This window comes from Vipera berus (genome assembly GCF_964194415.1).
Source record: "Vipera berus genome assembly, chromosome: 1".
NCBI lineage: Eukaryota > Metazoa > Chordata > Lepidosauria > Squamata > Viperidae > Vipera > Vipera berus.
This window is the reverse complement of record NC_138202.1, coordinates 356,784,623-356,810,876: the sequence shown is the minus strand read 5'-3', so window position 1 is coordinate 356,810,876 and position 26,254 is coordinate 356,784,623. Positions and strand designations below refer to the sequence as shown.

General features: G+C 43.8%; 1 protein-coding gene across 1 annotated transcript in view; it reads left to right on the top strand.

Moving 5' to 3' along the window:
- The window catches only part of BCAS3 (BCAS3 microtubule associated cell migration factor), a 720,894-nt gene that overhangs the window by 75,695 nt on the left and 618,945 nt on the right, over positions 1 to 26,254 (top strand). Inside the window, exons 9-10 of the mRNA XM_081346686.1 lie at positions 18,776 to 18,883; positions 21,851 to 21,927. Of these exons, the coding sequence (XP_081202812.1) occupies positions 18,776 to 18,883; positions 21,851 to 21,927 (185 nt within the window). The remainder of the gene's footprint in view (positions 1 to 18,775; positions 18,884 to 21,850; positions 21,928 to 26,254) is intronic.

The following is a 26,254-nucleotide window of genomic DNA, read 5'->3' as shown; positions in this document are numbered from 1 at the left end:
CTTGGCCTTCAAAGAAGTAATTTCTTTCTATTTTATTGGCTAGGCACCAGGTACCATGTTAGTTGCCACCCTCTAATGCGAGATTCGAAACAAAGCAAGTCAGAACATGGTTCTTTTATTTATTCTGAGCAACTCCTTAGAGTTTCACTTGCGCATCTTTCCCCTCACCTATTTTATTTACCCTTTTACGTTGGAGATGTTGAGATTGATGGTTGCAGGCTCCATGACTCAACCGTGGTCTTTACCTTACAATACGTCATGGACAAAAAAATGCACTCACTTGCTCAAGCTTCCTTAAAAATAGGTATATCTATGAGTTAGGTCCATATTGGATATGCAAAAATTGAAGGATATTTCACTTTAAATTGTGGAAGCTGCCTCGTATGATTTTCTTTTTTGCAAGTAATACAAGTAGTTCTGGACTTACAACCCCAATTGAGCTTAAAATTTCTGTTTCTAAGTGAAACATTTTGTCAAGGTATTTATTTAACAGCTAACCAGCTTATGTAATGTAAGATTTAAGATGTAATGATGGGAAGGACCAAAGCAGGGTCTGAGTCTCTTTAAGAGCCTTTGTATGAAGGGAAGGCTCCGCTGATATGTTCTTTCTCTTCCATTTCCTGCTGTAACTGTGGTTTGTTGGATCCTGCTGTATTGGCACGTGTGTGTATATTGTTCCCGGTGTATGATAGAGTAAGATAAACCACCATTTAATATAGACCACTGTTTACTGTGTTTACTCCTGGGTTATCTTGCACAATAAGACTGTGCACACTCTTAACACATTTGTTAAATGAGTTTTGGCCCATTTTACAACCGTCCTTGCCACACTTGTTAAATGAATCATTGCAGTTGTTAAATTAGTAACCTGGGTTGTTAAGGGAATCCAGCTTCCTCATTGATTTTGCTTGTCAGAAGGTCACAAAAGGGGATCACGTGACCCTGGGACACTGCAATGCTCATGGTCAGTTGCCAAGCGTCTGAATTTTCCTAACGTGACCGTGGGGATGCTGTAACGGTTGTTAAGTGTGACAAACAGTCATAAGTCATAAGTCATAAGTCCTACATGGCTTAGGCCTGGGATACTTGCAGGACCATCTGCTACCGGGAACGAATTCCCATCGCCCAGTACGTTCACACAGAGAGGGCCTCCTCAGGGTACCGTCGGCTAGACAATGTCGGCTGGCGACCCCCAGTGGGAGGGCCTCTGTGGGAGCGCCAGCCCTATGGAACCAGCTCCCCCCTGAGCTTCGGATGGCCCCAGATCTCCAGTCCTTTCGCCGCGGCCTCAAAACACTCCTTTTTCAACTGGCTGACCTGGACTGACAGGGATTTAATTATGTTTAATTTTTATTTTAATTATGTTTACAATTTTTAACTCTAATTTTTAATTTATTTTAATTTTTAATTTTAATTTATTGTACAGAGGCCTTTAATTTTAATTTTATCTTAATTTCTGTATTTATTGTATATTATTGCTGTTAGCCTCCCTGAGTCCTTCGGGAGATAGGGCGGGATATAAGCCCCATTAATAAATAAATAAATAAATAAATAAATAAATAAATAAATAAGTAAGTCACTTTTTTCAGTGCAGTTGTAACTTCAAACAGAACTGCTGTAAGTCGAGGACTATCTGTGCTGTTCATTTTTTTATTTTTTTACCAATCTTGATTCAACGTTCAGAGCATCTTTGGAATGGACGTAAGGAATCTGTAAAACAAAAAAACAAAAAAGAAAGCTGCGTTTGTGTTTCTTAAATAGCCTTCCAGTTGAGTTTTCTTTGGGAATAATCCGGGATTTTTTTTATGAAAAATAGCTCCTTATGAAGAACATCTACCCAATCCCCATTTTATTTTTTAAAGGGAAAAGGGAATTTCAGTAAATAAGTATCGATTACACATCGGTAAAACTAATTTCATGATCCTTCTCTCTCTTAACCTCTTTTACGGTCCCCTCCCCATTAATTCCCAGCGCTTAAAAAAAAAATCAGATTTAAATTAAAACTTGCTCACTTCCCCCCAAATTAAATGCTCTGTGGGGACCTATAGGGGAAATCCTGTTGTCCGGGCCGAGAGGGTGGAACTCACCCAGTGAAAACAGCCGGCAACAGCCAGCTTCAAACCGCAAATTCCATTTGATTTCAGACATCTTATACTCAGTTCAGGAAATTTTGCCATATTCATTTCTTCTTTACCTTGCCCCAAAGTTTATTTGCAGCCCAGGCTAGATTTTTCTGAAAGTAGCACGTTTTATTCCTCATCGCGAACGGAAAAGGCGTTTGGGACACGTAGTTTGCGGGTTGACACAATATTCCCAGCTTCTTGCTTAATAGTTGGAACAAAATGCCCGCATTGGTGCCCATTAGGAGCAAGTTGGACGTTATCGCTGATGGGAAAAATACCGATAGTCCTCGACTTACGACCACCGTTGAGCCCAAAATTCCTGTTGCCAAGCAGGTCCCTATCTGGACCGAGACGCCCTACGCACAGTTACTCATGCGCTTGTGACCTCCCGTTTGGACTACTGTAACGCTCTCTACATGGGGCTGCCCTTGAAGACCACTCGGAGGCTTCAACTGGTGCAGAATGCGGCCGCGCGAGTTGTAATGGGGGTCTCCCGATACTCCCATGTAACACCTCTACTCCGCGAGCTGCATTGGCTTCCGGTTGCCCTCCGGGTGAAATTCAAGGTGCTGGTTATCACCTATACAGCCCTACATGGCCTGGGTCCGGGGTATTTGAGGGAACACCTGCTGCCGGCATCAAATGCCCTTCGCCCAGTGCGCTCCCACAGGGAGGGTCTGCTCAGGGTCCCACCGGTAAGAGATTGCCGGCGGGTGACACCCAGGGATAGGGCCTTCTCAGTGGGGGCGCCTGCCCTCTGGAACCAGCTGCCGGTGGAGCTGAGGACTGCCCCCGACCTCCGATCATTCCGCCGGGGCCTGAAGACCTGGCTCTTTGAGCTCTCGGGCCCAGGCTGAGGAGAAATTTATTTTAATTGGGGTTTTTAATTGTACAGGGTTGGTTTAATCTTTTTAAATTGGTTTTTTAACTTTTGTATGGTTGATTTTTAACTCCCTGTAAACCGCCCTGAGTCCTCAGGGAAAGGGCGGTATATAAATGCAATAAATAATAATAATAATAATAATAATAATAATAATAATAATAATAATAATAATAATAATAATAATAATAATAATAATAATAATAATAATAATTAAAAAAAAAGACAGTTGTCGTGAGTTTTGGCCTTGGGACACTGCAGCCGTCAGGAATATGAATCAGTTGCCAAGTGTATGGAGTTTGTTCAGGTGACGTGGGGATGCTGCAATGGTCGTAAGTGTGAAAAATGGTCATAAGTCACTCTTTTTCAGTTCCGTTGCCTCTTTGAATGGTCATCAAATGAACCGTTGTAAGTTGGGAACAACCTGTAGTTCGGGGATTGGCCGTATTTTCATGCAGCCTGGGAGTTGTGGTGGACAGCCAAAAGGGTCTTTTTTTTGTCGTGTGGAGTTTTCCACCGTGAAAAATCAGTTTTTATCTCATAAAAATTGAGCTTCAGTTCTAACCGAAGAAGCTTCTTAGATGAGAAGTGAAACATTTTCAAAGGGAAAAAAACAACCAGTCGCCTTTTGGAAAAAGCCCCTTTGGTACAACCATGACCTGGATCATTGAACATCTCAAATCTCTAGTCGTTTGTTGTTTTAGGTCACCAGTTTCTTTATATGTTGTAGATTATTTTTAATATTTTAGTATTTGGGGGGGCTTATGAGCATGATGGGGCTGGGAGGGATGCTAATCTTTCTGAAGCCTTTTGTTGTTGCCTTCAGAAGTTGTAGGTGCTCCATCGTTGGAGGTTTTTTAAGAAGAGACTGGACAGTCCTTTGTCTGAAACGGCATAGGTCTTCTGCTTGAGCAGGGGGTTGGACTAGATGACCTCCAGGGTCCCTTCCAGCTCTGTTATTCTGTACTGTGTTCTCTGTTCTCTATCACAAAAGTTATGGAGAGAAGAGAAAGCTGTTCTGTCTCTCCTTCAGCAGTGCCCAAGCATTTCTCCTTTTTTCAGATTGGGTGTCAAGCTTGAATAGCTTAGGAAAAAAGATTCCTCGTGCTTGATCTGTGTCTAAATGTAGGTTTATTTTTCCTGTAACTATCATCCCGCTTTTGTATTGGACACCAAATCATGATCTTAACTGTGAACGTTTGAAAAACAAAGAGGGGCCTGTTGAGCGTCAAGACAGAATTATCCTGTTGCTCAACCTTGGCCACTTTAAGACGCGTGGACTTCAGTTCCCAGAATTCCCCAGCCAAGCATGATGGGTGGACTTCTAAAACTCCCAACACGGCTGGCTGGGGAATTCTGGGAATTGGAAGTCTTTAACATCTTAAAATGGCCAAGGTGGAGAAGCGCTGCTGTAGATACCTATCCAAGAGGGAACTTACTGTATAAATTCCCAGCCAAGAGCAGGGCCAGAGAATCCAAGTCAAGGCAAATGCGCTCAGGCAGTTTGGGCTAAGTTTGGGAAGTCTTTTGTAGCCCTCCCTGTATCAATAGAAGAGAATATTTGTAGCTCAGGGTTGACCTGTGGGGTCCTTGGTGCACTCCGATCTTGGCTGTTTCCTTGCAGACGTTTCAGGACCCAACTAGGTAACGTCATCAGTGCTGGAAGGGAGGAGGGCGCTGGGTTTTCCATTGCTAGAAGATGCTCCAGTTTTCAGTCCTGTTGGCTTCAAGAGAGTGCGTAGCTGTAGTTCCAGTCCTCCTCACCTGCCGTTCCTGACTGCTGACTCTTATGAAATATTTATGGCTCCGGAATAAAGGAGGAAGGAAGGAAGGAGAGAATTCCCCAAGGGCCAATAAAATGCGTTTTCTTTGCTTTTAATTGTTTCAGCTGGATGCGTTTCAGAAAAGTGTTCTTTATTCAAGGATGCTCTGAAAGCAAAAAAAAAACTAAATGAAAAGTAAAAAAAAAAAATCACTGACAGATCTACAGCGACTTCCAGAGCACGTTCATCCGTGATCTAAGTCGCATTGACAGTCGGAAAAGAAAGAGAAGGACATTGTCTCCGGTCCGAATGCCTTATATTTGTTCTGCCTGGCCCCGCTTTCTTCTGTTGCAAATCAGCCTAAACGTGCCATACTTCACAGCAGAGGTGTCCAACCTTGGCAACCTGGCGGACTTCACCTCCCAGAATTCTCAAGCTTGGCCGCTTTAAGATGTATGGACTTCGACTCCCAGTTTTCCCCCAGCCAGCATGGCTGGCCTGCGAATTCGGGGAGTTGAAAGTCCGCAAGCCTTGAAGGACACCTTTCTCCTTTCCAGGTTCCCCTTGTATCCTGGGGTTTTCTGAGCCAAACCTTGTGCAACACTAGATCTGTGCAGCAGGGATGAGAGCAGTCCTCTGCACAAATCCACACGGAAGAATAAAAATACGCTGAAATTAAAGCTGTGCCCGTTTCACATGCTTACATTTGAAATGATGCAGGGATGTGTGCAGAGATTGCCCCCACAATGTGTCTTGAGCTGTGAATAGAATAGAATAGAATAGAATAGAATAGAATAGAATAGAATAGAATAGAATAGAATAGAATCTTTATATAGAATAGAATAGAATAAGGAATAGAATAAGAAATAGAATAGAATAGAATAGAATAGAATAGAATAGAATAGAATAAGAAATAGAATAGAATAGAATAGAATAGAATCTTTATATAGAATAGAATAGAATAAGGAATAGAATAAGAAATAGAATAGAAATAGAATAGAATAAGAAATAGAATAGAATAGAATAGAATAGAATAAGGAATAGAATAAGAAATAGAATAAAATTAGAATAGAATAAGAAATAGAATAGAATAGAATAGAATAGAATAGAATAAGAAATAGAATAGAATTAGAATAGAATAAGAAATAATAGAATAGAATAGACTAGACTAGAATAGAATAGAATAGAATAGAATAGAATAGAATAGAATAGAATCTTTATATAGAATAGAATAGAATAAGGAATAGAATAAGAAATAGAATAGAAATAGAATAGAATAAGAAATAGAAAATAGAATTGAATAGAATAGAAAATATAGAATAGAATAGAACAGAATAGGGAATAGAATAGAATAGAATAGAATAGAATAGAATAGAATAGAATAGAATAGAATAGAATAGAGAATGGAATGGAATAATGAAAGAACGGAATAGACTAGACTAGACTGGAATAGAACAGAACAGAACAGAACAGAATAGAAACAGAGTTGGAAGGGACCTTGGAGGTCTTCTAGTCCAACCCCCTGCTCATTTCTGATGGTTGTCCAGTCTCTTCTTAACAGCTTCCAGTGTTGGAGCATTTACAACTTCTGGTGGCAAAGCTGTTCCACTGATTAATTGTCCCCACTGTCAGGAAATTCCTCCTTAGTTCTAAGGTTGTTTCTCTCCTTCCCCCCCCCTCAGGGTGCCTGCCTTTCTTTTGACAATTATTTATTTTTTTATTTTAATCCCATTGATATCCCGCCCTTCTCCGAAGACTCATGGCGGCTTACAATTTAAAGCACAAACCAATGTGTTTAGCAATTACCCATTGACACCAGAAAATTAAACCAAAATATAACTGCCGGCCAGAAGAGACTCCCGGCTCCCTTCCCCCACCTGCCCCTCTCTACACACACACACACACACACACACACACACACACACACACACACACACCGGCAAGGGACAGCTTAAGTGATAATCCCTATTCCTGCAAGGGAGCCATCACCTTGGCCCCAAAGCCTACCTTTCAAGAAAAAACAAAACAACCCCCCCCAAGCCCTTTAATTTATTAAATAACGCAAACTTTGCGATCAAGCTAATTAGAAGAGCCGGGGGGGGGGGGATCCGCGAAGCCCCAAATTGTTTTCAATCTGGTCTTTCTTTCTGAGGCAAGGCAGGCAGGCAGGCAGCCGGGCGGGTAGAGAATTAAGTAAGCCAGGGGAAGGGAAGGAAATCTTTATTTCTGGCAGCTGGGCAGACGCAGAGCTGCGGTTGAACTTTTTACCCTAATTATTACGTCCTTGCTAATGCCCAGAGCAGTCTGGAATCAAAAGCCTCCCTTCGGGCCTTGGAAAGTTTCTCATGTGGCCAACGTTTTTTTGTGTTGTTGTGTGATGTTGAGGGGACGATGCTTTTAAGAGAGGAATGAAGAGAGGGAGGTAGAGGGAATAAAAGGCCTTGGACTATTGCGGGCGTTTGCCTTATTCCTTCCCTCCCCCTCCTTCCCCCCCCCACTTCCAACCTTTTCAAAATTTTCTCAGTTACCACCCACCTCACTCCTTGCCTACAAAAATAGGGTAATGGTTTGCATCTGTGTGTTTTTGCCTGCCCTCCGAATCGCTGCTATCAATCAGTGTGAGAGAGGGGCGAGGAGGGCGCACCTCTTCCTCTTCCTCCTCCTCCTTGTTCTCTAATTGTTTTTTATTTTATTTATTTATTTTATTACATTTATATACCGCCCTTTCTCCCCCCCCCCCCCCCGAAGGACTCAGGGCGGTTTACAGGGTGATTAAAAACAAAAATACAAAAGTTAAAAACAATTTAAAAAAATTATATCCGTCCCTGAACAAATAAAACCCCAGTTAAAATTCAAATTAAAATTAAAATTCTCAGCCTGGGCCAGAGAGCTCGAAGAGCCAGGTCTTCAGGTCCCGGCGGAATGAACGGAGGTCGGGGGCGGTCCTCAGCTCCACTGGCAGCTGGTTCCAAAGGGCAGGCGCCCCCACTGAGAAGGCCCTACCCCTGGGTGTCGTCCGCCGGCAATCTCTTACCGGTGGCACCCTGAGAAGACCCTCCCCATGGGAGCGCACTGGACGAAGGGAGCTTGATGCCGGCAGCAGGTGTTCCCTCAGATATCCCGGACCCAAGCCATTTACTCTCTCTTCCTTCCTTCCTTGCCTTCCTAGTCGCTGTGGCATAAAGCAGGGCTTCTCAACCTTTTCACCCAGTGCACCACTTTTAGGAGACTGGCGACATCCCAGGACCACCCAGTTGCCTAGCAAGGGGTCAAAAACTTGATGACCGGTTCAGCTCATTCCCCTCCCCCGCTGCCACGTTTCTGGGATGGTCGCATACCACCTGCCAGGTGCCAATGTACCACAGGTGGTACCCGTACCACTGGTTGAAAAGTAATATTCTGGAACAGGAAGCGGCCTTGGGAGTCCCCCACCCCATATCCCTCCCTTGCTGATGAGCATCGTTGATGTGTGTGTGGGGGGTCTTCGGTGTCCTCCATGATGCTTTTCTTGGCGACATCTCTTTACCAGAATAGGTAACATCATCAGTGCGAGAAGGGAGTGGGGTTTTGCTCTCTGTTCCTATACTCATTTGGACCGCAGAATACAAATGAAACATTAAATGGTAGGCTTGGAAGGGTACCTTGGAGGTCTTCTTGTCCAACCCGCTGCTTGAGCAAGGAGACCCTCTCTCTTCGATGATCTCCCACCCATTACTCCTTGTCCTGCGTTCAGGTGCTTTGGAGAATAGGTCGCCCCCCCCTCAAGTGATAGCCCCTCAAATACTGGAAGACTGGAAGTACTTGCTCAGTGCCAATGAAACATCTGCAAGAAAACCACAAAGCTCAGAGAGCACCAAGGACATTACAGCCCTCCTCCTCCTCCTCCTTCTCCTCCTCCTCTCCGCATCCCCCATTCTCTTCTAGCACTGATGATGTAACCTAGGTGGGTCATGAAACGTCTGCAAGAAAACAACCAAGCTCAGAGAGCAGCAAGGACCCAACAATCCTCCTCCTCCTCCTCCTCCTCCTCCTCCCTTCTAGCCCTGATGATGTTACCTAGTTTGGGTCATGAAACGTCTGCCAGAAAACCACCAAGTTCAGAGAGCACCACGGACCCCACAGTCCTCCTCCTCCTCCTTCTCCTCTTCCCCTTTGCACACCCCACTCTCTTCTAGCCCTGATGATGTTACCTTTCTCCTCCCCACTTTCCAAACCTCCCTCCCTCTAGCCCTGATGATGTTACCTAGCTGGCTAATGAAACATCCACAAGAAAACAACTGAGCTCAGAGAGCACCAAACATCCCACAATCCTCTTCCTCCTTCTCCACTCTTCAAACCCCCCTCCCTTCTAGCCCTGATGATGTTACCTAGTTGAGTCATGAAACGTCTGCAAGAAAACAACCAAGCTCAGAGAGCAGCAAGGACCCAACAATCCTCCTCCTCCTCCTCCTCCTCCTCCTCCCTTCTAGCCCTGATGATGTTACCTAGTTTGGGTCATGAAACGTCTGCCAGAAAACCACCAAGTTCAGAGAGCACCACGGATCCCACAGTCCTCCTCCTCCTCCTTCTCCTCTTCCCCTTTGCACACCCCACTCTCTTCTAGCCCTGATGATGTTACCTATTTGGGTCATGAAACATCGGCAGGAAAACAAACAAGCTCAGAGAGCACCAAGGACCCCACAGTCGTCGTCCTCCTCCTCTCCACAAACCCCATTCCCTTCTAGCCCTGATGATGTTACCTAGTTGGGTCATGAAACGTCTGCAAGAAAACCACCCAGCTCAGAGAGCAATGAACAAAGTGATTTACAACTGGTCCTTGCACATACTGTACAACTGTTGCAGCATCCCCATGGTCACGCGATGAATATTTGGGCGCTGGCCTCCATTTACAGTGGTTGCAGTGTCTGGGAGGGAGTGTGTGCGTTACGTGACTGCCATTTGTGACCTTCCCAGCTGCCTTCCCAACGAAGTCAACGGAGGAAGCTGGATTCGTTTAACGTCCTCACGATTCCCTTTAAAAGCTGTAGCGATCTTGCCTGGCAAAAAAAAAAAAAAGGTCACAACATCAGGTGCCATTCACTGAACAAGTCTTTTGCTTAGCGACGAAAATCCTTGTCATGAAGTTCAGGGCTACCTGTATTTCATTCCATTGTTGCTTTAGGGTGCTGAAAGTAATTCAGATAATGTTACTTTCCTTTTTTTAAAAAACAAAACAACAACCTTGCAAGGAAGATTAGACAGGCAGATTGGTTACGTTCACGAGACAAGAAATGGCTAATTGATTATCGGAAGCATCAGGTCATTTTTAAGGGCAGTTCCATTCTGCTATTGCCCTCTACCCCCAGCATCCTTATCTCAGGAACATAAGAATTTGGGGAAAAATAATGTTCCTACCGTTTAGCCATTTGGACTCATAATCTCCTGACATCTACTACTACCCATCATGTATTTATATGCTTTATCTTAGCCTACATATGTTCTGAAAAGTGCGTGTAGTCAAGGCCATGGTCTTCCCAGTTGCAATGTATGGCAGTGAAAGTTGGACCGTAAGAAAGGCTGAGCGCCAAAGAATTGAAGCCTTTGAACTACGGTGCTGGAGAAGACTCCTGCGAGTCCCTTGGACTGCAAGGCGATCAAACCGGTCGGTCCTAGAGGAGATCAACCCTGACTGCTCTTTAGAAGGCCAGATCCTGAAGCTGAAACTCAAATCCTTTGGCCACCTAATGAGAAGGAAGGACTCACTGGAGAAGAGCCTAATGCTGGGAAAGGTGGAGGGCAAGAGAAGAAGGGGATGACAGAGAATGAGGTGGTTGGATGGAGTCACTGAAGCAGTAGGTGTGAGCTTAAATGGACTCCAGAAAATGGTAGAGGACAGGAAGGCCTGGAGGAACGTTGTCCATGGGGTCGCGATGGGTCGGACACGACTTCGCAACTAACAACAACAACATGTGTTTTAAATCGCAACGCCCAGCAAGTCTGGTCAATTTCGCCCAGGCCTGGGCATTTTACAGCCCATGGGCCACCTCAGCTGTCCCTGTCTGGCTGCGGTGGCATTGGGGGGGGCAATGGGGTGAGAGTGGGGCATTGACATCAGACAGGCCAGGGAGTTGGCAGCCCTCTACAACGCTCCCCGTTTCTCATGCGACCCCCCCCTTGGCAAAATTAATGGTCCAATCCTGGTGTAGCCGATGGCCCTTCTCACCAGAGCATTGATCAGAGCATCAGGGCTAAGAGAACCTCAAAGGCAGTTTGTCAAGAGGCCACTGGACTTCCTTGTCCAGTGGCCTCTTGAAAAAGCACCTTTGGCATAGCCATGACCCGGATGAGTGAGAATTTCCATAGAGACTAAGAAGAGAAATGAACACAAGGATCAGAATAACCGAGTGGGAAGGGACCTTGGAGGTCATCTAGTCCAACCCCCTGCTCAGGCAGGAAACCCTATCCCATTTCAGACAAAGGGCTGTCCAGTCTCTTCTTAAAAACTTCCAATGATGGAGCACCCTCAATTCCAGGAGGCAGGTTGTTCCACGGGTTAATTGTTCTAACTGTCAGGAAGTTTCTCCTTAGTTCTAGGTTGCTTCTCTCCTTGATGAGTTTCCATCCGTTGCTTCTTGTCCTGCCTTCAGGTGCTTTGGAGAATAGCTTGACTCCCTCTTCTTTGGGGCAGCCCCTGAGATACTGGAACACTGCTATCATGTCACTTCCTGGTCCTTCTCTTCATTAAACTAGACATGCCCAATTCCAGCAACCGTTCTTTATATATTTAGTCTCCAGTCCCCTGATCATCTTTGTTGCTCTTCTCTGCACTCTTTCCAGAGTCTCAACATCTTCTTTACATCGTGGTGACCAAAACTGGATGCAGTATTCCAAGTGTGGCCTTACCAACCTCTCCCTTCTAAATTTCCATTTTCGTACTTTACTAGTTACACTCTCACAAAGTTTGAGAGCCGCAGGTACAGTTTCTCAGCTCTGGCACCCCACGTTCCTACAAGGATACTTTGCCAAAACCTCACAAAGTGTCAAGTTGTACCAAGCCAGCTATATGCATATACGAAGTGTCCCCGTTGGGTTGTAAACCCAACCAGCTGCTGTTACTGTTACTGAAAAGTGAGGCTCAGGACTGCCCTTGATCCACAAATTGCCCTGCTCTGCTGAACCATCTACAGCCACTTTTTCCCCCCCCCCCCCAATCTGTGAACTTCATCTTCCAGAATTCCCGAGACAGAAAGGGCCATTTGTTGGGAGGGGAAGCCCACACACGGCGGGGGCCCAGAAGTCAGCGAGAGCTTTTTTTATTTTTTTTGTGATAAAATGGCTGTGTATGTGTTGCAACATGAAAGGAGCTCTACCGATAATTATATTTATGTTGTGGTTTGTAGCCAAGATAGGCCCTGAAAGTGGGCTAAAGCATTTAGAATCTATCCCAAACGTCGCACCCAGAGGATATAGGGCAGCTGTTCCTGACACAGTCCAAAATGCACAGGGTTTCCCCCCCCCCACTCCTTCACATCGTCCTTTAAAAAGTTTCCTGCCTAAAGTGTTAGAATGTCCTTTGCGTGTGTGTGTGTGTGTGTGTGTGTGAGAGAGAGAGAGAGAGAGAGAGAGAGAGAGAGAGAGAGAGAGAGAGATTTCTGTCCTAAGCTAAAAGGGATCTCCCGGGGGTGGGGGGGAGAAAGACACGATGTTTTGCATTTGCCCAGCAAGAGTCTGTATTAACCTTCCTACTACAGGCAGTCCTCGACTTACAACAGGTCACTTAGTGACCAAAGTTACAACGGCACTGAAAAAAAAAGTGATTTAGGACTGTTTTTTGCCCTTACGACCGTTTCAGCATCCCCACGGTCAGGCGAACACAATCCAGATGCTTGGCAACTGACTCGCGTTTCTGACGGTCGCAACCTCCCGGGGTCCCGCGATCCCAATTTTGCGACCTTCTGATAAGCAGAGTCCGTGGGGAAAAGCCGGATTCACTTAACAACCGTGTTACTAACTGAACTGAAAACCCTCTCGACCAACGTTTCACTCAGCAGCAGAAATTTGGGGCTCAGTTGCGGTCGTAAGTCGAGGACTACCTGTGTTTCGAATGCCTTTCTCAATTGCTTCTGACCAGATTTTTTTTAAATTTTAATTCCATTTATATCCCGCCCTTCTCCGAAGACTCAGGGCAGCTTACAAGCTTAGCAGTAGCCTTCATTCTATGTATATGCCTGCTTGGTAGGGCTTTCACACACACACCCCAAGCGGCATTATTACAAAGTCAGCTTAATTGCCCCCAACAATCTGGGTCCTCATTTTACCTACCTCGGAAGGATGGAAGGCTGAGTCAACCTTGAGCCTGGTGGGACTCGAACCTGCACGGAGGGAAATGACGGAGGGAGTATGTATGAGCGCAAAAGAACCGTTAAGGGGAAAAAAAATGATTTGTTGCTCTTGTGCCTTGGCAGAATGTGTGAGAACCGGGCCAGCTGGATCTCCCCGAAATCTGGAAGGTGGCGCCGCAGAATTGCTGTGTTTCTGTCTTCTCTGCTTGCGGGGTAAAAGCTCGGCTGCCGATGGGGATCTTTCACCACCGCCAAACGCTCCAAACATCTTCAGCTACCCCGTCACTTTTTATTAAGCCGTGGCCTGTGGTTGCCCATCTTTCTGTCTCGTTGGTTTGGGACTTCTTGCTTTTGATCTTGTCTAGGATTTGAAGCAGAGCTTTCTTCCAGGGGCGGGGGAATCTTCCCTGCTTTATAGCCACCCGTTTTTTTTTCTTCTTTTCCTTTTGTTTGTTTGTTTACAGGATGAATTTGCCATCCTCTTCTCTGATTGGCTGGCTGTGGGTTCCGTCGTATCGGGATTCTTGCTCTCCTCCTATCAGAATCCTTGTAGGGATGCTCCTCTGGGTATCCCATCCCGCCCTGGACCACAACTCTATGGTCAATCCTCCCGCAGCTCCCTTGGGTGCTGTGCATGCTTATTGTACGTTTCCTGCTAGGAAAACAAATCTTGGCCTGCAGTGTTTATTTATTTATTTATTTATTTATTTAATTTAATTTGTATACTGCCCTTCTCCCAAAGGACTCAGGGCGGTGAACAGGGCAATAAATATCAAAATACCGAAATACAAAAATTAAGAACAGATTAACAGATTGTCTCTATCTTTTTCATTTCTCCCCACCACCCCCTCCAAAAAAAGAATGATTTTACTACCTTGCAGCATGGATAAGCCTCCTTCCCCCCCCCTCCCGGTCCATCCCAGTATCCAGAAGACGGATGCTGTTGGATTTAAAAGTACGGCTTTGAACTTCAGCTCGGCTGTTGGAATTTTTTTTCCAGATGATCCCAAACTTTTTTTTTTTTTTAGAAAAAAAATACGTATCGATTTCCCAAAAGAAGAGCACCTTAAATTTACACGAATAAATAAATAGGCCCGGCGGCGGTGCTCTGGCAACATCTGCCGTTTAAATTACCGTAAAACGTTAGGAAAAGTGGCCGATGGGGAAAGGCAGGGAGGACAAGAGGTGTGGACGACACAGTTGTCAAATTGGCCGGAGAATTCTGCTCTGCAGTCTTCAGAGGGGCGCGGGGTGTGTGTGGGGTGAAAAGGGTAGAAAAATCTCATTAAAATGGAGGAGGGGAAAAAGGGAATAGGAAAACGCAGTAGCCAAGCGGCAATGTTTTGCGTTTGGTTTCACCTCAAGGTGAGGGAGGAAATAAGTTTGCGAACTGAATTATTCACCCACAGATACCAGGCGAGGAAGGACGGCGCATGAGCTCTGTCGGAGTGGTACTACTGATCTCATCATCCACTCCTCCAGGCAATTGAGGCACACAAACACCCCGCGCCCACAGCACGTGGTTCGAAATGACTCGAGCAGACAAAGGCAGCCATTTTTCTCTTTCCCCCCGCCCCCCCAGGCATCAAGAAAGGCAGGAAGCTGTTTGCCCCCCCCCCCCTTAGAGCACAACAGCAATGTTAGCACCCACGGCAGAAAACTTATTTATTCATTTATCGAGCACATTTCATTCCTGCTGTAATCAAAAAGACCTTTGAAAAACAACGAAAGGGTCCGACGTACAGCTTTCACCATGAGAATCAAAACAAGACCGAACATTAAAAAACAAACCCTCAAAGCAATGAAAAGAGCTTCTGGTGGCTAATGACTGCTTCGAAACCAGCAGTCTTTTTTATTTAAATTTTTCTGCCAGGCAGTAAGAGTCAGGTACAGAGTTAAAGGAGAGCAGCATGCAAAAGCTAAGACTTAATGTTTGAAACGTAACGCTCACAGCTTCCTTGTTTCCTTGCAGACGTTTCATCACCCAAACTAGGTAACATCGTCAGTGCTAGCAGGTAACTAGGTAACATCACTGATGATAGTACCTAGTTTGGGTCATGGAACGTCTGCAAGAAAACAAGCCAGCTCAGAGAGCACCAAGGAGCCCACAGCCCTCCTCCTCCTCCTCCTCCTCTCCACAAACCCCACTCCCTTTTAGCACTGATGATGTTACCTAGCTGGGTCGTGAAACGTCTGCAGGAAAACAAGCCAGCTCAAAGAGCACCAAGGAACCCACAGTCGTCGTCCTCCTCCTCCTCCTCCTCCTCCTCCTCCTCTTCCTCCTCCTCCTCCTCCTGTCCACAGACCCCACTGCCTTTTAGCACTTATGATATCACTTAGCTGGGTCATGAAACATCTGGAAGAAAACCCAGTTCAGAGAGCACCAAGGAGCCCACAGTCCTCCTCCTCCTCCTCTCTGCAAATCCCACACCCCCTTCTAGCACTGATGATGTTACCTAGTTGGGTCGTGAAACATCTGCAGGAAAACAAGCCAGCTCAGAGAGCACCAAGGAGCCCACAGTCGTCCTCGTCCTCGTCCTCCTCCTCGTCCTCCTCCTCCTCCTCCTCCTCCTCCTCCTCCTCCTCCTCCTCTCCACAAACCCCACTCCCTTTTAGCACTGATGATGTTACCTAGCTGGGTCGTGGAACATCTGCAGGAAAACAAGCCAGCTCAGAGAGCAGCAAGGACCCATCATGTCAACTCTGAGCTACAAATATTCTCCTTTATTGGCACATAATGCTCCCAGTAGGGAAACCTGTCAGTGGATTAGTGAAAAGATTAAAAATCCCCCATGACATGGGTAAAGCCAGCACCGCCGGAGACCAAAGGTGTACTGGCCTTACTCCCATCTTTTGCTGCCTCTTGCTCAGAGGGAATACAGGTAGTCCTCGACTCACGACCACAGTTCAGCCTAAAATTTCTGTTCTGAAGTGAGACACTTGTTAAGTGAGATTTGCCCCATTTTACAACTTTTCTTGACACGGTTGTTAAGCGAATCACCGCTGTGGATAAGTTAGTAACACGGTTGTTAAGCGAATTCGGCTTCCCCCCCATTGATGCTGCTAGTCAGAAGGTCGCAAAAGGTGACCTTGAGACACAGCAGCGGTCATAACTATGAGTCAGTTGCCCAAAATCTGAATTCTGATCACGTGACCGTGGGGATGCTGCAACGGTCATAACTCACTTTTTTCTCTGCCAACGTAACTTCGAGCAGTCGCTAAACGAACGGTTGTATGTCAAGGATTGCCTGTGATTTTTTTTTTTTGAGATGGCACAGGATGAAGTCTTCATAAAAAAAAAAGAGCCCCTTAATTTCATGCACAGAACACGTGTCTTTCCTGAGGTTTTCTCCAGGTTTTTATACCTGGTGCTGAGAGTTTTCCTCATCTAATAGATAAAGTATATGCAATTATCTCTTCCGGCGTATTTTTAGAAAGCTGGAAAGGACAGGTTTTATGCCATAATCTCCCATTTGCGTACAGCTGGCTCTAGTGCAGGGGTAGGCAACCTCGGCTCTTTTATGACTCATGGACTTCAACTCCCAGAATTCCTGAGCCAGCCATGCTGAGGAGAAATGGAGAGGTTTCCATGCTGAGCCATGCCGGCTCAGGAATTCTGGGAGTTGAACTCCACGAGTCATAAAAGAGCCGAGGTTACCTACCCCCTGCTCTAGTGAATCTCTTCTTTTTGATATTTCTTGGGCGGTATTTACACAGTTGGCCATTCTCTGCAACGTCCGGGGCGTGCGGAGCCTAGAAACGGCCCACCTTTCAGACGGGACCGGGAGGAGGAAAAAGGTGTCCTTGCGAAGTGCCAGATCAAAGCTTTTTTTTTTCTTTCTGGCTTGCCAAACTGCACTAATCGCAATCTTTTTTTGCCCCCTTCGGCACTCTTCCCGTTGAAAGAAACCTGGCTTTTTACAAAGGAATCGCTGGGCCACCTTATTTATATTAAAGTGATAAAAGTAGTGCCTGCTGTGCCTTGGAAGTTAAAATCAGTAAGGAGTCTGTTAAAGTGCACCTGGGTCCTTTTGCACTGGGGCAGGGGTTAGGCAACCTCGGCTCTTTTGTGACTTGTGGACTTCAACCCCCAGAATTCCTGAGCCGGCATGGCTCAGCATTTGAAACCTCTCCCTTTCCCCTCAGCATGGCTGGCTCAAGAATTCTGGGAGTTGAAGTCCACGAGTCACAAAAGAGCCGAGGCTGCCTAACCCCTGCACTGGAGTGACACCAGCAGCTGTGTTATCTGTCTCTTGAGCCATGAGGTCTGTCAGCAAAATTCACAACAAATGTCTCACTTAACAACAGAAATTTTGTGCTCGATTCTGGTCGTAAATCGAGGACTACCTGTAATTGGTGTAACGTCACCCCAAAGACTTACCTGGACCCTGTTTCTTTGATCTCCTTGGAGCCGACAAAAGCCATTTGTGTTCCTTAGTTTTCTTAATTATCCCTTCTTGGAACTACGTTGCAAACTGGAGATAGGTGGTGACTTCCCCCCCTATTGAAAGAGAATAGAATAGAATAGAATAGAATAGAATAGAATAGAATAGAATAGAATAGAATAGAATAGAATAGAATAGAATAGAATAGAATAGAATAGAATAGAAGTAGAATGGAATGGAATGGAATGGAATAGAATATAGGATAGGATAGGATAGGATAGGATAGGATAGGATAGGATAGGATAGGATAGGATAGGATAGGATAGGATAGGATAGGATAGGATAGAATAGAATAGAATAGAATAGAAGAAGAATAGAATAGAATAGAATAGAATAGAATAGAATAGAATAGAAAATATGGAATAGAATAGAATAGAATAGAATAGAATAGAATAGAATAGAATAGAATAGAATAGAATAGAATAGAATAGAATAGAATAGAATAGAATAGAATAGAATAGAACTGGAAGGGACCTTGGAGGTCTTCTAGTCCAGTCCCCTGCTCAAGCAGGAGAACCTATACCATCTCAGACAGGTGACTGTCCAGTCTCTTCTTAAAAACCTCCAGTGATGGAGCGTCCACAATTTCTGGAGGCAAGCTGTTCCACTGGTTGATTGTCCTCACTGCTGTTAGGAAGTTTCTCCTTAATTCCAGGTTGCTTCTCTCCTTGATGAGTTTCCAACCATTGTTTCTCGTCCTTCCCTGCAGTGCTCTAGTGAACAACCTGACCCCCTCTTCTTTGTGGCAGCCCCTCAAATACTGGAATACGGCTATCATGTCTCCCCTATTTCTTCTTTTCTTTAGACTAGCCAAACCCGAGTCCCATAGCTGTTCTTTGTATGTTTTAGTCTCCAGGCCTTTGATCATCTTAGTTTCCCTTCGATTTTTTTTCCCAAACTCTCGACATCTTATTTGTGGTATGGTGACCAAAATTGGTTGCAGTATTCCAGGTGTGGTTTTACTAGGGCTTTGTAAAGCCGTACTAGTACTTTGCGTGATCTTGATTCTATGCCTCTTTTTATACAACCCAGGATTGTATTAGCTTTTTTGGTTGCTGCTGCACACTGCTGGCTCATAGTCAAGTGATCGTCCACTAGGACTCCAAGGTCCCTCTCACAGTTACTGTTTTTGAGGTTCGATTCAAACAGAGATGATATTCTTTTACCACTCTTTCAAACCAGAGATCCTCTCTACCCACAATGTGGACTGTTGGATTTTATATTTTCTTAATTTCTCTTTCAGGACCAGCCCTCCTTACTGCTGCGTAGATCTCTATTCTTTGAGAACAGGGGAAGTAGTCAAATCCGTGCAGTTCAAAACACCTATTTACGATCTCCACTGCAACAGAAGGTAATTCCTTTTGATCTCCAAATACCTTTCGCATCCAGTGTTTTTAAAGCTGTCTCCCTTGATTCCCAGTCACTTCGTGTTATTTCAATTTCCTGGTCAAAAAATGGGGCTGGAAGTTTTGGTATTGATGAAAGAAAAGGTCCCAATTGGCTTTTTTGTTTTATGCATAAATGTATTTTTTTGTTTTATGCATAAAAGTTCGAAAGCACGTAAAAATGCAAGTAGAAAAATAGGGACCACTACGGTGGGAAGGTAACAGCGTTCCGTGCACCTTTGGTGTCTAGTCATGCCGGCCACATGACCACGGAGACGTCCTTGGACAAGCGCTGGCTCTTCGGCTTTGAAACGGAGATGAGCACCGGCCCCTAGAGTTGGAAACGACTAGCACACATGTGCGGGGGAACCTTTACCTTTACCTACTATACTATATAAGGGACGCAGTGGCTCAGTGGGTTAGGCCACTGAGCTTGTCGATCAGATGGTCGGCAGTTTGGCGGGTCGAATCCTGAGTGCAGCGTAGCAGAGTGAGCGCCTGTTACTCGTCCCAGCTTCTGCCAACCTAGCAGTTCGAAAGCACGTAAAAATGCAAGTAGAAAAATAGGGACCACTACGGTGGGAAGGTAACAGCGTTCTGTGTGCCTCTGGCATCTAGTCATGCCGGCCACATGACCACGGAGACGTCCTACCTAGGACAAGCGCTGGCTCTTTGGCTTTGAAATGGAGATGAGCACCGGCCCCTAGAGTCGGAAACGACTAGCACTCATGTGCGGGGGGACCTTTACCTTTACCTTTATTTAAATGGAAAGGTAGAAAAAAATATCCCTCTCATCTTGGTATGCTGGCTGGGAAATTCTGGGAGTTGAAGTCCACAAATCTTAAAGTTGCCAAGTTTGGAGACCCCTGGCCTAAAGTTACAGCTAAGTTTGTAATGAGGGGTTCCTTTGAGAGAGGCACAATACCCTACAGCTCCCAGGTGCATTTTTACACACTTCTCTTCTTTGCAAAATATCTCCTTGCCCTTCTGGTGTAAAGGGTGAGGTTGGAAATGATGTGAAGAGTTTACTTTTGCGTGAGAGTTAAGAAAGATAGCTTGAGGGCAGATATTACGAAGTTAAAGAGTGAATAGCCTGATTCTGTTATAAAGACATTTCCTCTGTTCCTGGGACACACAAAGAGAAATATATATTTTTTTCCTGGGGAAATTCTCTGCAGAGCAAAAGGGAGATGGATTTTAAAGTTTGTGGACATAAATGAGATGTGTATTCTGAGTGGTGCAAAGGGTTAGGGTCTCTTGTTCAGAGAACCCCTCAAACCCAGCTCCCATCGTCTCCCCCCCTTCTTGAGATTTTGTTTGGTACATTTTGTCTTTGTATTTCACGTCCTGGTAATTATATAAAGTGATTTCCCCCCCCCCTCCTCCTCTTAATTCCATTGTATGGAAGGCAGCGGAGGTCAAAGCAAGGAAAAACACTTTTAGCAAATAAGGCCTGGCTATTAGGCCTAGCAGATTTGCAATAAAAAAAAAAAACAACCCAGCAATATGATTATTTTTTTGAGGATGAAACACTTTTCAGATTAATATACTGGGTGCTTTTGATGGATTTTCAATCTGAACTGCTGGGGCAAATGAGTGTTTTAAAAAAATTACATGAGGTATAATGCCCGTTTTGTTAACAAGGTACGGTCTCGGTTCCCACCCCCACCCCCTTCATTCTCTCCAGCAATTTATTGTTGGCAATAGGATCATGGGTGCCCTAATTGTTTCCCTTGAATATGACAAACCTGTCATGTTACACATCTGAAAGTTTCACCCTGTCGAATCTGCTGTTGGCTACAAAATCCAACTTTGCTGATCCTAGTTGTTCAAGACCACCCAGTAGGAAAAGAGGAAGGAAGGAAGGAAGGAAGGAAGGAAGGAAGGAAGGAAGGAAGGAAGGAAAGAAAGGGAAAAAAGAGAAAGAGAAGGGAAGGAAGGAAGGAAGGAAGGAAGGAAGGAAGGAAGAAAGAAAGAAAGAAAGAAAGAAAGAAAGAAAGAAAGAAAGAAAGAAAGAAAGAAAGAAAGAAAGAAAGAAGAGAGAGCGAATAGAGAGAAGAAAAGGGAGATAGAAGGAAAGGAGAAAAAGGAAAGAAAGAAAAGAAAGAGAAAGAGAAAGCTAGAGAGATAGTTTGGTTGGTTTTCTTATATTTTTAATTTAACATTACAAGCATTTCTATCTCCTCCTTTAATTTCTGTGCCTTATAAATGCTCATTTAAAGTTACAACACAGGTCAACTGCCCTTTTATATTTTTGTATAAAACTACGTGTTCCATGTAAATACAGCAGAAGTTCCACAGGATTAAGTTGAAGCAAATTATCAGGTCCTTGGTAAATACTAGTTCTTTTTTCTTCGTGCAAACTGAAATTCTGCTTAATGACCACAGTAACCCCCTTCCTCTAAAAAAAAAAGCAATAAAACAACTCCTGTCAAGTTTAACCTTGCTTTATTCCCCCCCCCCAGGCAAAAAAGCAAGTAACAGCCAACAGACATTGAAATACTTTGTGTGAAGTTAACAGTTTTTCTTAAGGCATCTTTCTCTCCTCCTTCTCCTTCTACACACACACACACACACACTATATATATATATATATATATATATATATATATATATATATATATATATATATATATATATATATATATATATATATATATATATATATATATATATATATATATATATATATATATATATATATATATATATATATATATATATATATATATATATATATATATATATATATATATATATATATATATATATATATATATATATATATATATATATTGACCTGCATGGATCTCTTGGGCAAAACCATTACAAAAAGGGGAGAAAGGGGAAGCACTTTTTTTTTTAAAAAAAGCACATTTTGCACTTCAGGTATTCTTTATTTTGTACATATGTACCTTTGTGTGCATTTTCAGGATTCTTGTTGTCGTCTTGCAAGAGAAGATTGCTGCCTTTGACAGCTGCACTTTCACTAAAAAATTCTTCGTCACAAGTAAGTGTTCGAAACGATTTCTCATCAACTTATCATCAAAACTTATCTATTCGAACAAGCCGGCCTGGTCTGATGGGTTTTCTGGTTTTAATATTGATTTTAATTAATTTATTGCATCGGGCAAAATTATTTAATTTTTTTTTAACTTTTGTATCTTGTATTTTTGATATTTATTGCCCTGTACACCGTCCTGAGTCCTTCGGGAGAAGGGCGGTATATAAATCAAATAAATATAAATATAAATATAAACTTCCACACTATAATATTTGCTCCGCCTCCAGAATGGATCAGTTCAAGCATTGGTTTAGGATGGGAAATCAGCCATATTAGAGAGTCAGTCTAGTGGTTAAGGCACCAGGCTGGAAGCCAGGAGATGGTGAGTTCTAGTCCCACCTTAGCTATGAAAGCCAGATGGGTGACCTTGGGAGAGTAGAGAAGAGAAGAGAGCTGGAAGGGACCTTGGAGGTCTTCTAGTCCAGCCCCCTGCTCAAGCAGGAGAACCTATACCATTTCAGACAAGTGACTGTCCAGTCTTTCCTTAAAAACCTCCAGTGATGGAGCGTCCATGATTTCTGGAGGCAAGCTGTTTCACTGGTTAATTGTCCTCACTGTCAGGAAGTTTCTCCTTAATTCCAGGTTGCTTCTCTCTTTGATCAGTTTCCAACCATTGTTTCTCGTCCTTCCCTCTGGTGCTTTGGAGAATAACGTGACCCCCCCCCTCTTCTTTGTGGCAGCCCCTCAAATAATCACGGTGACGTGATCAGAATTTGGGCGTTTGGCAACCGGCCTGTGTTTACGACGGACGGGCGCAGTGTCTTGAGGACCTGGGGAATTGTCATTTGCAACCTTCTTAGGGAACTTCCGGCAAACAAAGTCAGTGAGGGTAGCCAGATTTGCTTAACGAATGAGTGGTTCATTTCACAACGATGACAAAAAAAGTCATAAAATGGGGTGTGACTCATTTAAGAACTGCCTTGCTTAGCTATGGAACTTTAGGGTTCAATTATGGTCATAGGTTGAGGGTGACTTGTACTGTATCATCTCAGAAAACAGGAGGACTGTGTGTTGATGTTTCTTTATTATTATTATTAATTTCTGAAAGAAATGGATATCACATTTCTAAGCAGTCTGATCTCACAATCTTCTAAGATGGAATTTGGTCTTTATTTTTTATGAGAACGTTGAGGTCTGCTGTATCCAAAACGGTGGTTCTAAGGAGCCAAATATTAAAAAGAACGAAATATTCTTTGAGCACATGCCCAGAAATTGGTGCTCGGTGTCTGCACCAATTTCCCAGGATTTTTTTTTTCACCTGAGAAAAATATTTACTGAAGTTATTTTCTAGACATGGAAGCAAAATAAGTCCTTTGAAGACACTTTGGATGATCTGTCCTTCTTCCACCTACTCAGTCATCACTCTTTTGGAATTGTTGCCTAAGGAATATGTAAACTAAGATAAAGTGTGCCTCCAGGTTTTAACCTAGAACAGTGTTTCCCAGTCTTGCTGAATAGAATAGAATAGAATAGAATAGAAAAGAATAGAAAATGGATTAGAATAGGATAGAATAGAATAGAAAATAGAATAGAAAATGGAATAGAATAGAATAGAATAAGAATTAGGAATAGAATAGAATAGAATAGAATAAAAAATGGAATAGAATAGAATAGAATAGAAAATGGAATAGAATAGAATAGAATAGAATAGAATAGAATAGAATAGAATAGAATAGAATAGAATAAGAATTAGGAATAGAATAGAATAGAACAATGAAAGAATAGAATTTTTATTGAGAATAGAATAGAATAAGGAATAGAATAGAATAGAATAGAATAGAATAGAATAGAAAAGAATAGAAAAGAATAGAAAATGGATTAGAATAGGATAGAATAGAATAGAAAATAGAATAGAAATTGGAATAGAATAGAATAGAATAAGAATTAGGAATAGAATAGAATAGAATAGAATAAAAAATGGAATAGAATAGAATAGAAAATGGAATAGAATAGAATAGAATAGAATAGAATAGAATAGAATAGAATAGAATAGAATAAGAATTAGGAATAGAATAGAATAGAACAATGAAAGAATAGAATTTTTATTGAGAATAGAATAGAATAAGGAATAGAATAGAATAGAATAGAATAGAATAGAATAGAATAGAATAGAATAGAATAGAATAGAATAGAATAGAATAGAATAGAGCTGGAAGGGACCTTGGAGGTCTTCTAGTCCAGCCCCCTGCTCAAGCAGGAGAACCTATAGTACCATCTCAGACAGGTGGCTCTCCAGTCTCTTCTTAAAAACCTCCAGTGATGGAGCGCCCACGATTTCTGGAGGCAAGCTGTTCCCCTGGTTAATTGTCCTCACTGCTGTTAGGAAGCTTTTTTTCTTAATTCCACGTTGCTTCTCTCTTTGATCAGTTTCCAACCACTGTTTCTCCTCCACATTGCTGAGAATTCTGGGAGTCGAAGTCCACTCACCTTCCACTCACCTAGACTGAAATAACACTGCTCTAGAAGAGCAGTCATAACTACACTCTGGGTATCAAAAATCTGCCTGGAATGACTATTTTATTTCTGCTAGGAGAGACTTGCAGGCCGACCGGGAAAGTAGGCTCTCCATTTATAAACAAGACACAGGGCAGTCGTCTTTTTCACGTGCTTCTTTCGACTTCTGAAAGGAAGATAATAAGTTGCCCGGGCCCCCCAAAACGCCAACTTCCTTCAACGAAGAAGCAGCGGGGGAAATCTGCCTTTCGCCCCCAGACATTCGGGCTGTCACTCCTCCTAACCCTTCTTGAAAAGGGCCAGCTTGGCTGGCCTTGATGTATGTTTGTTTACTGTGACGCTCCCACTGCTAAAAGATGCTGGGATCCGAAGCTCCTGCGAGAAGGTTTTGACCTTAAAAGGAAAGCTGCAGCTAAGTATGGTCAGAATTTAATGTGGTGGGGTGGAAGGGGGGGGGCGGTGGAGGGGGGGGAAAGCGCTAGAAGACATGCCTTGAATTGACTCCGTCTCTGGGTTGCAACATTTCCCTCCGCTGCTGCAAAACTGGAAGCAGCTGTCTTTCAAATGGTGTTGGGGGGGGGGGAGGAACCAGGAACCCATTTGGGATAATCTGAAAGTTACCGACAGGGGTCAGTTTTTCTCCATGGCTGGACGTGAGACGTCCTGGAAGGATCCCGTCGGCCGATTGCAAAGGGGCTCGATTTTTGAAGGCACTCCGGCCGCTCCTCGACGTGTGAGCGTTTTTCACACTTAACGACCATTGCAGCCGTCCCCACGGGCGTGGGATTCATATTCGGATGCTGGACCGCCGGCTCACGTTTGTGACGGTTGCAGCGCCGTGGGGTTCACGCGGTGCTGGAGACTCAACCGTGCCTTTCACAAAAGGGGAGAGAGGTGGATTTTTTTGGGGGGGGGGACTTCAACTTCCAGAGTTCCTTGGCCGGCTTGAAAAAAAATTCTATAATATTACAGGTAGTTCTCGACTTAACAACCACAACGGAGCCCCAAATTTCCGTTGCTAAGCGAGACAGTTCTTAAGTGAGATTTGCCCCATTTTACTACCTCTCTTCGCCACAGTTGCATACCAAAGAGGGTGTGGGCTGGCGTGCTGTGGTCCGTGGGGTCACGAAGAGTCAGACAGGACTTAGCGACTGAACAACAGCAAGCAAAATTATATACTGGAGGCTTCTGTTTGATGTTGCCCTTAATTTTATTTTTAATGGGAAACAGGTTGATCTTTCCCGTTCTGTTGAAGCGAAAGCCACTGATAGACCATAACACGAAAGAAAAGTTATTTTTCAAATTGCCTTTCAGATTAAATCTTCATTAAAGTGCCAGCTTCTCTGTGGTAGTAGCCGAGCAGATATTTACTGTAGGATAATTTTTGCTTGGTTGGGTGTGCATTTTGTATGTTATGCTTCCATTACTGAGAGCAAAAATGGCAAAGGATTTTTTTTTTTAAAAAAACACGTAATTGAAGGAGTGCTTTACGGTAGATCTGTGGTGGCTTTGTGAAATATACTTGCATTGATTGTTGTATTATGCCTTGATTTATTTAAGGCCAAATTATTAGTGATAATGCAGCAAAGCCACCAAGAGCTTCCGTTGTTTTAACTTGCTGACTGCATTTCCAAGTAATTTTTGCTTCACCTAAGGATCGTTTTGCATAGCTTGCACAGTGATTTAATGCACTTTAATCAATCAATCAGAATAGACCTCGGAGGTCTTCTGGTCCAACACCTCCCCTCCCCCCCAAGCAGGAGACCCTATACCATTTCAGACAAGTGACTGTCCAGCCTCTTCTTTAAAACCTCCAGTG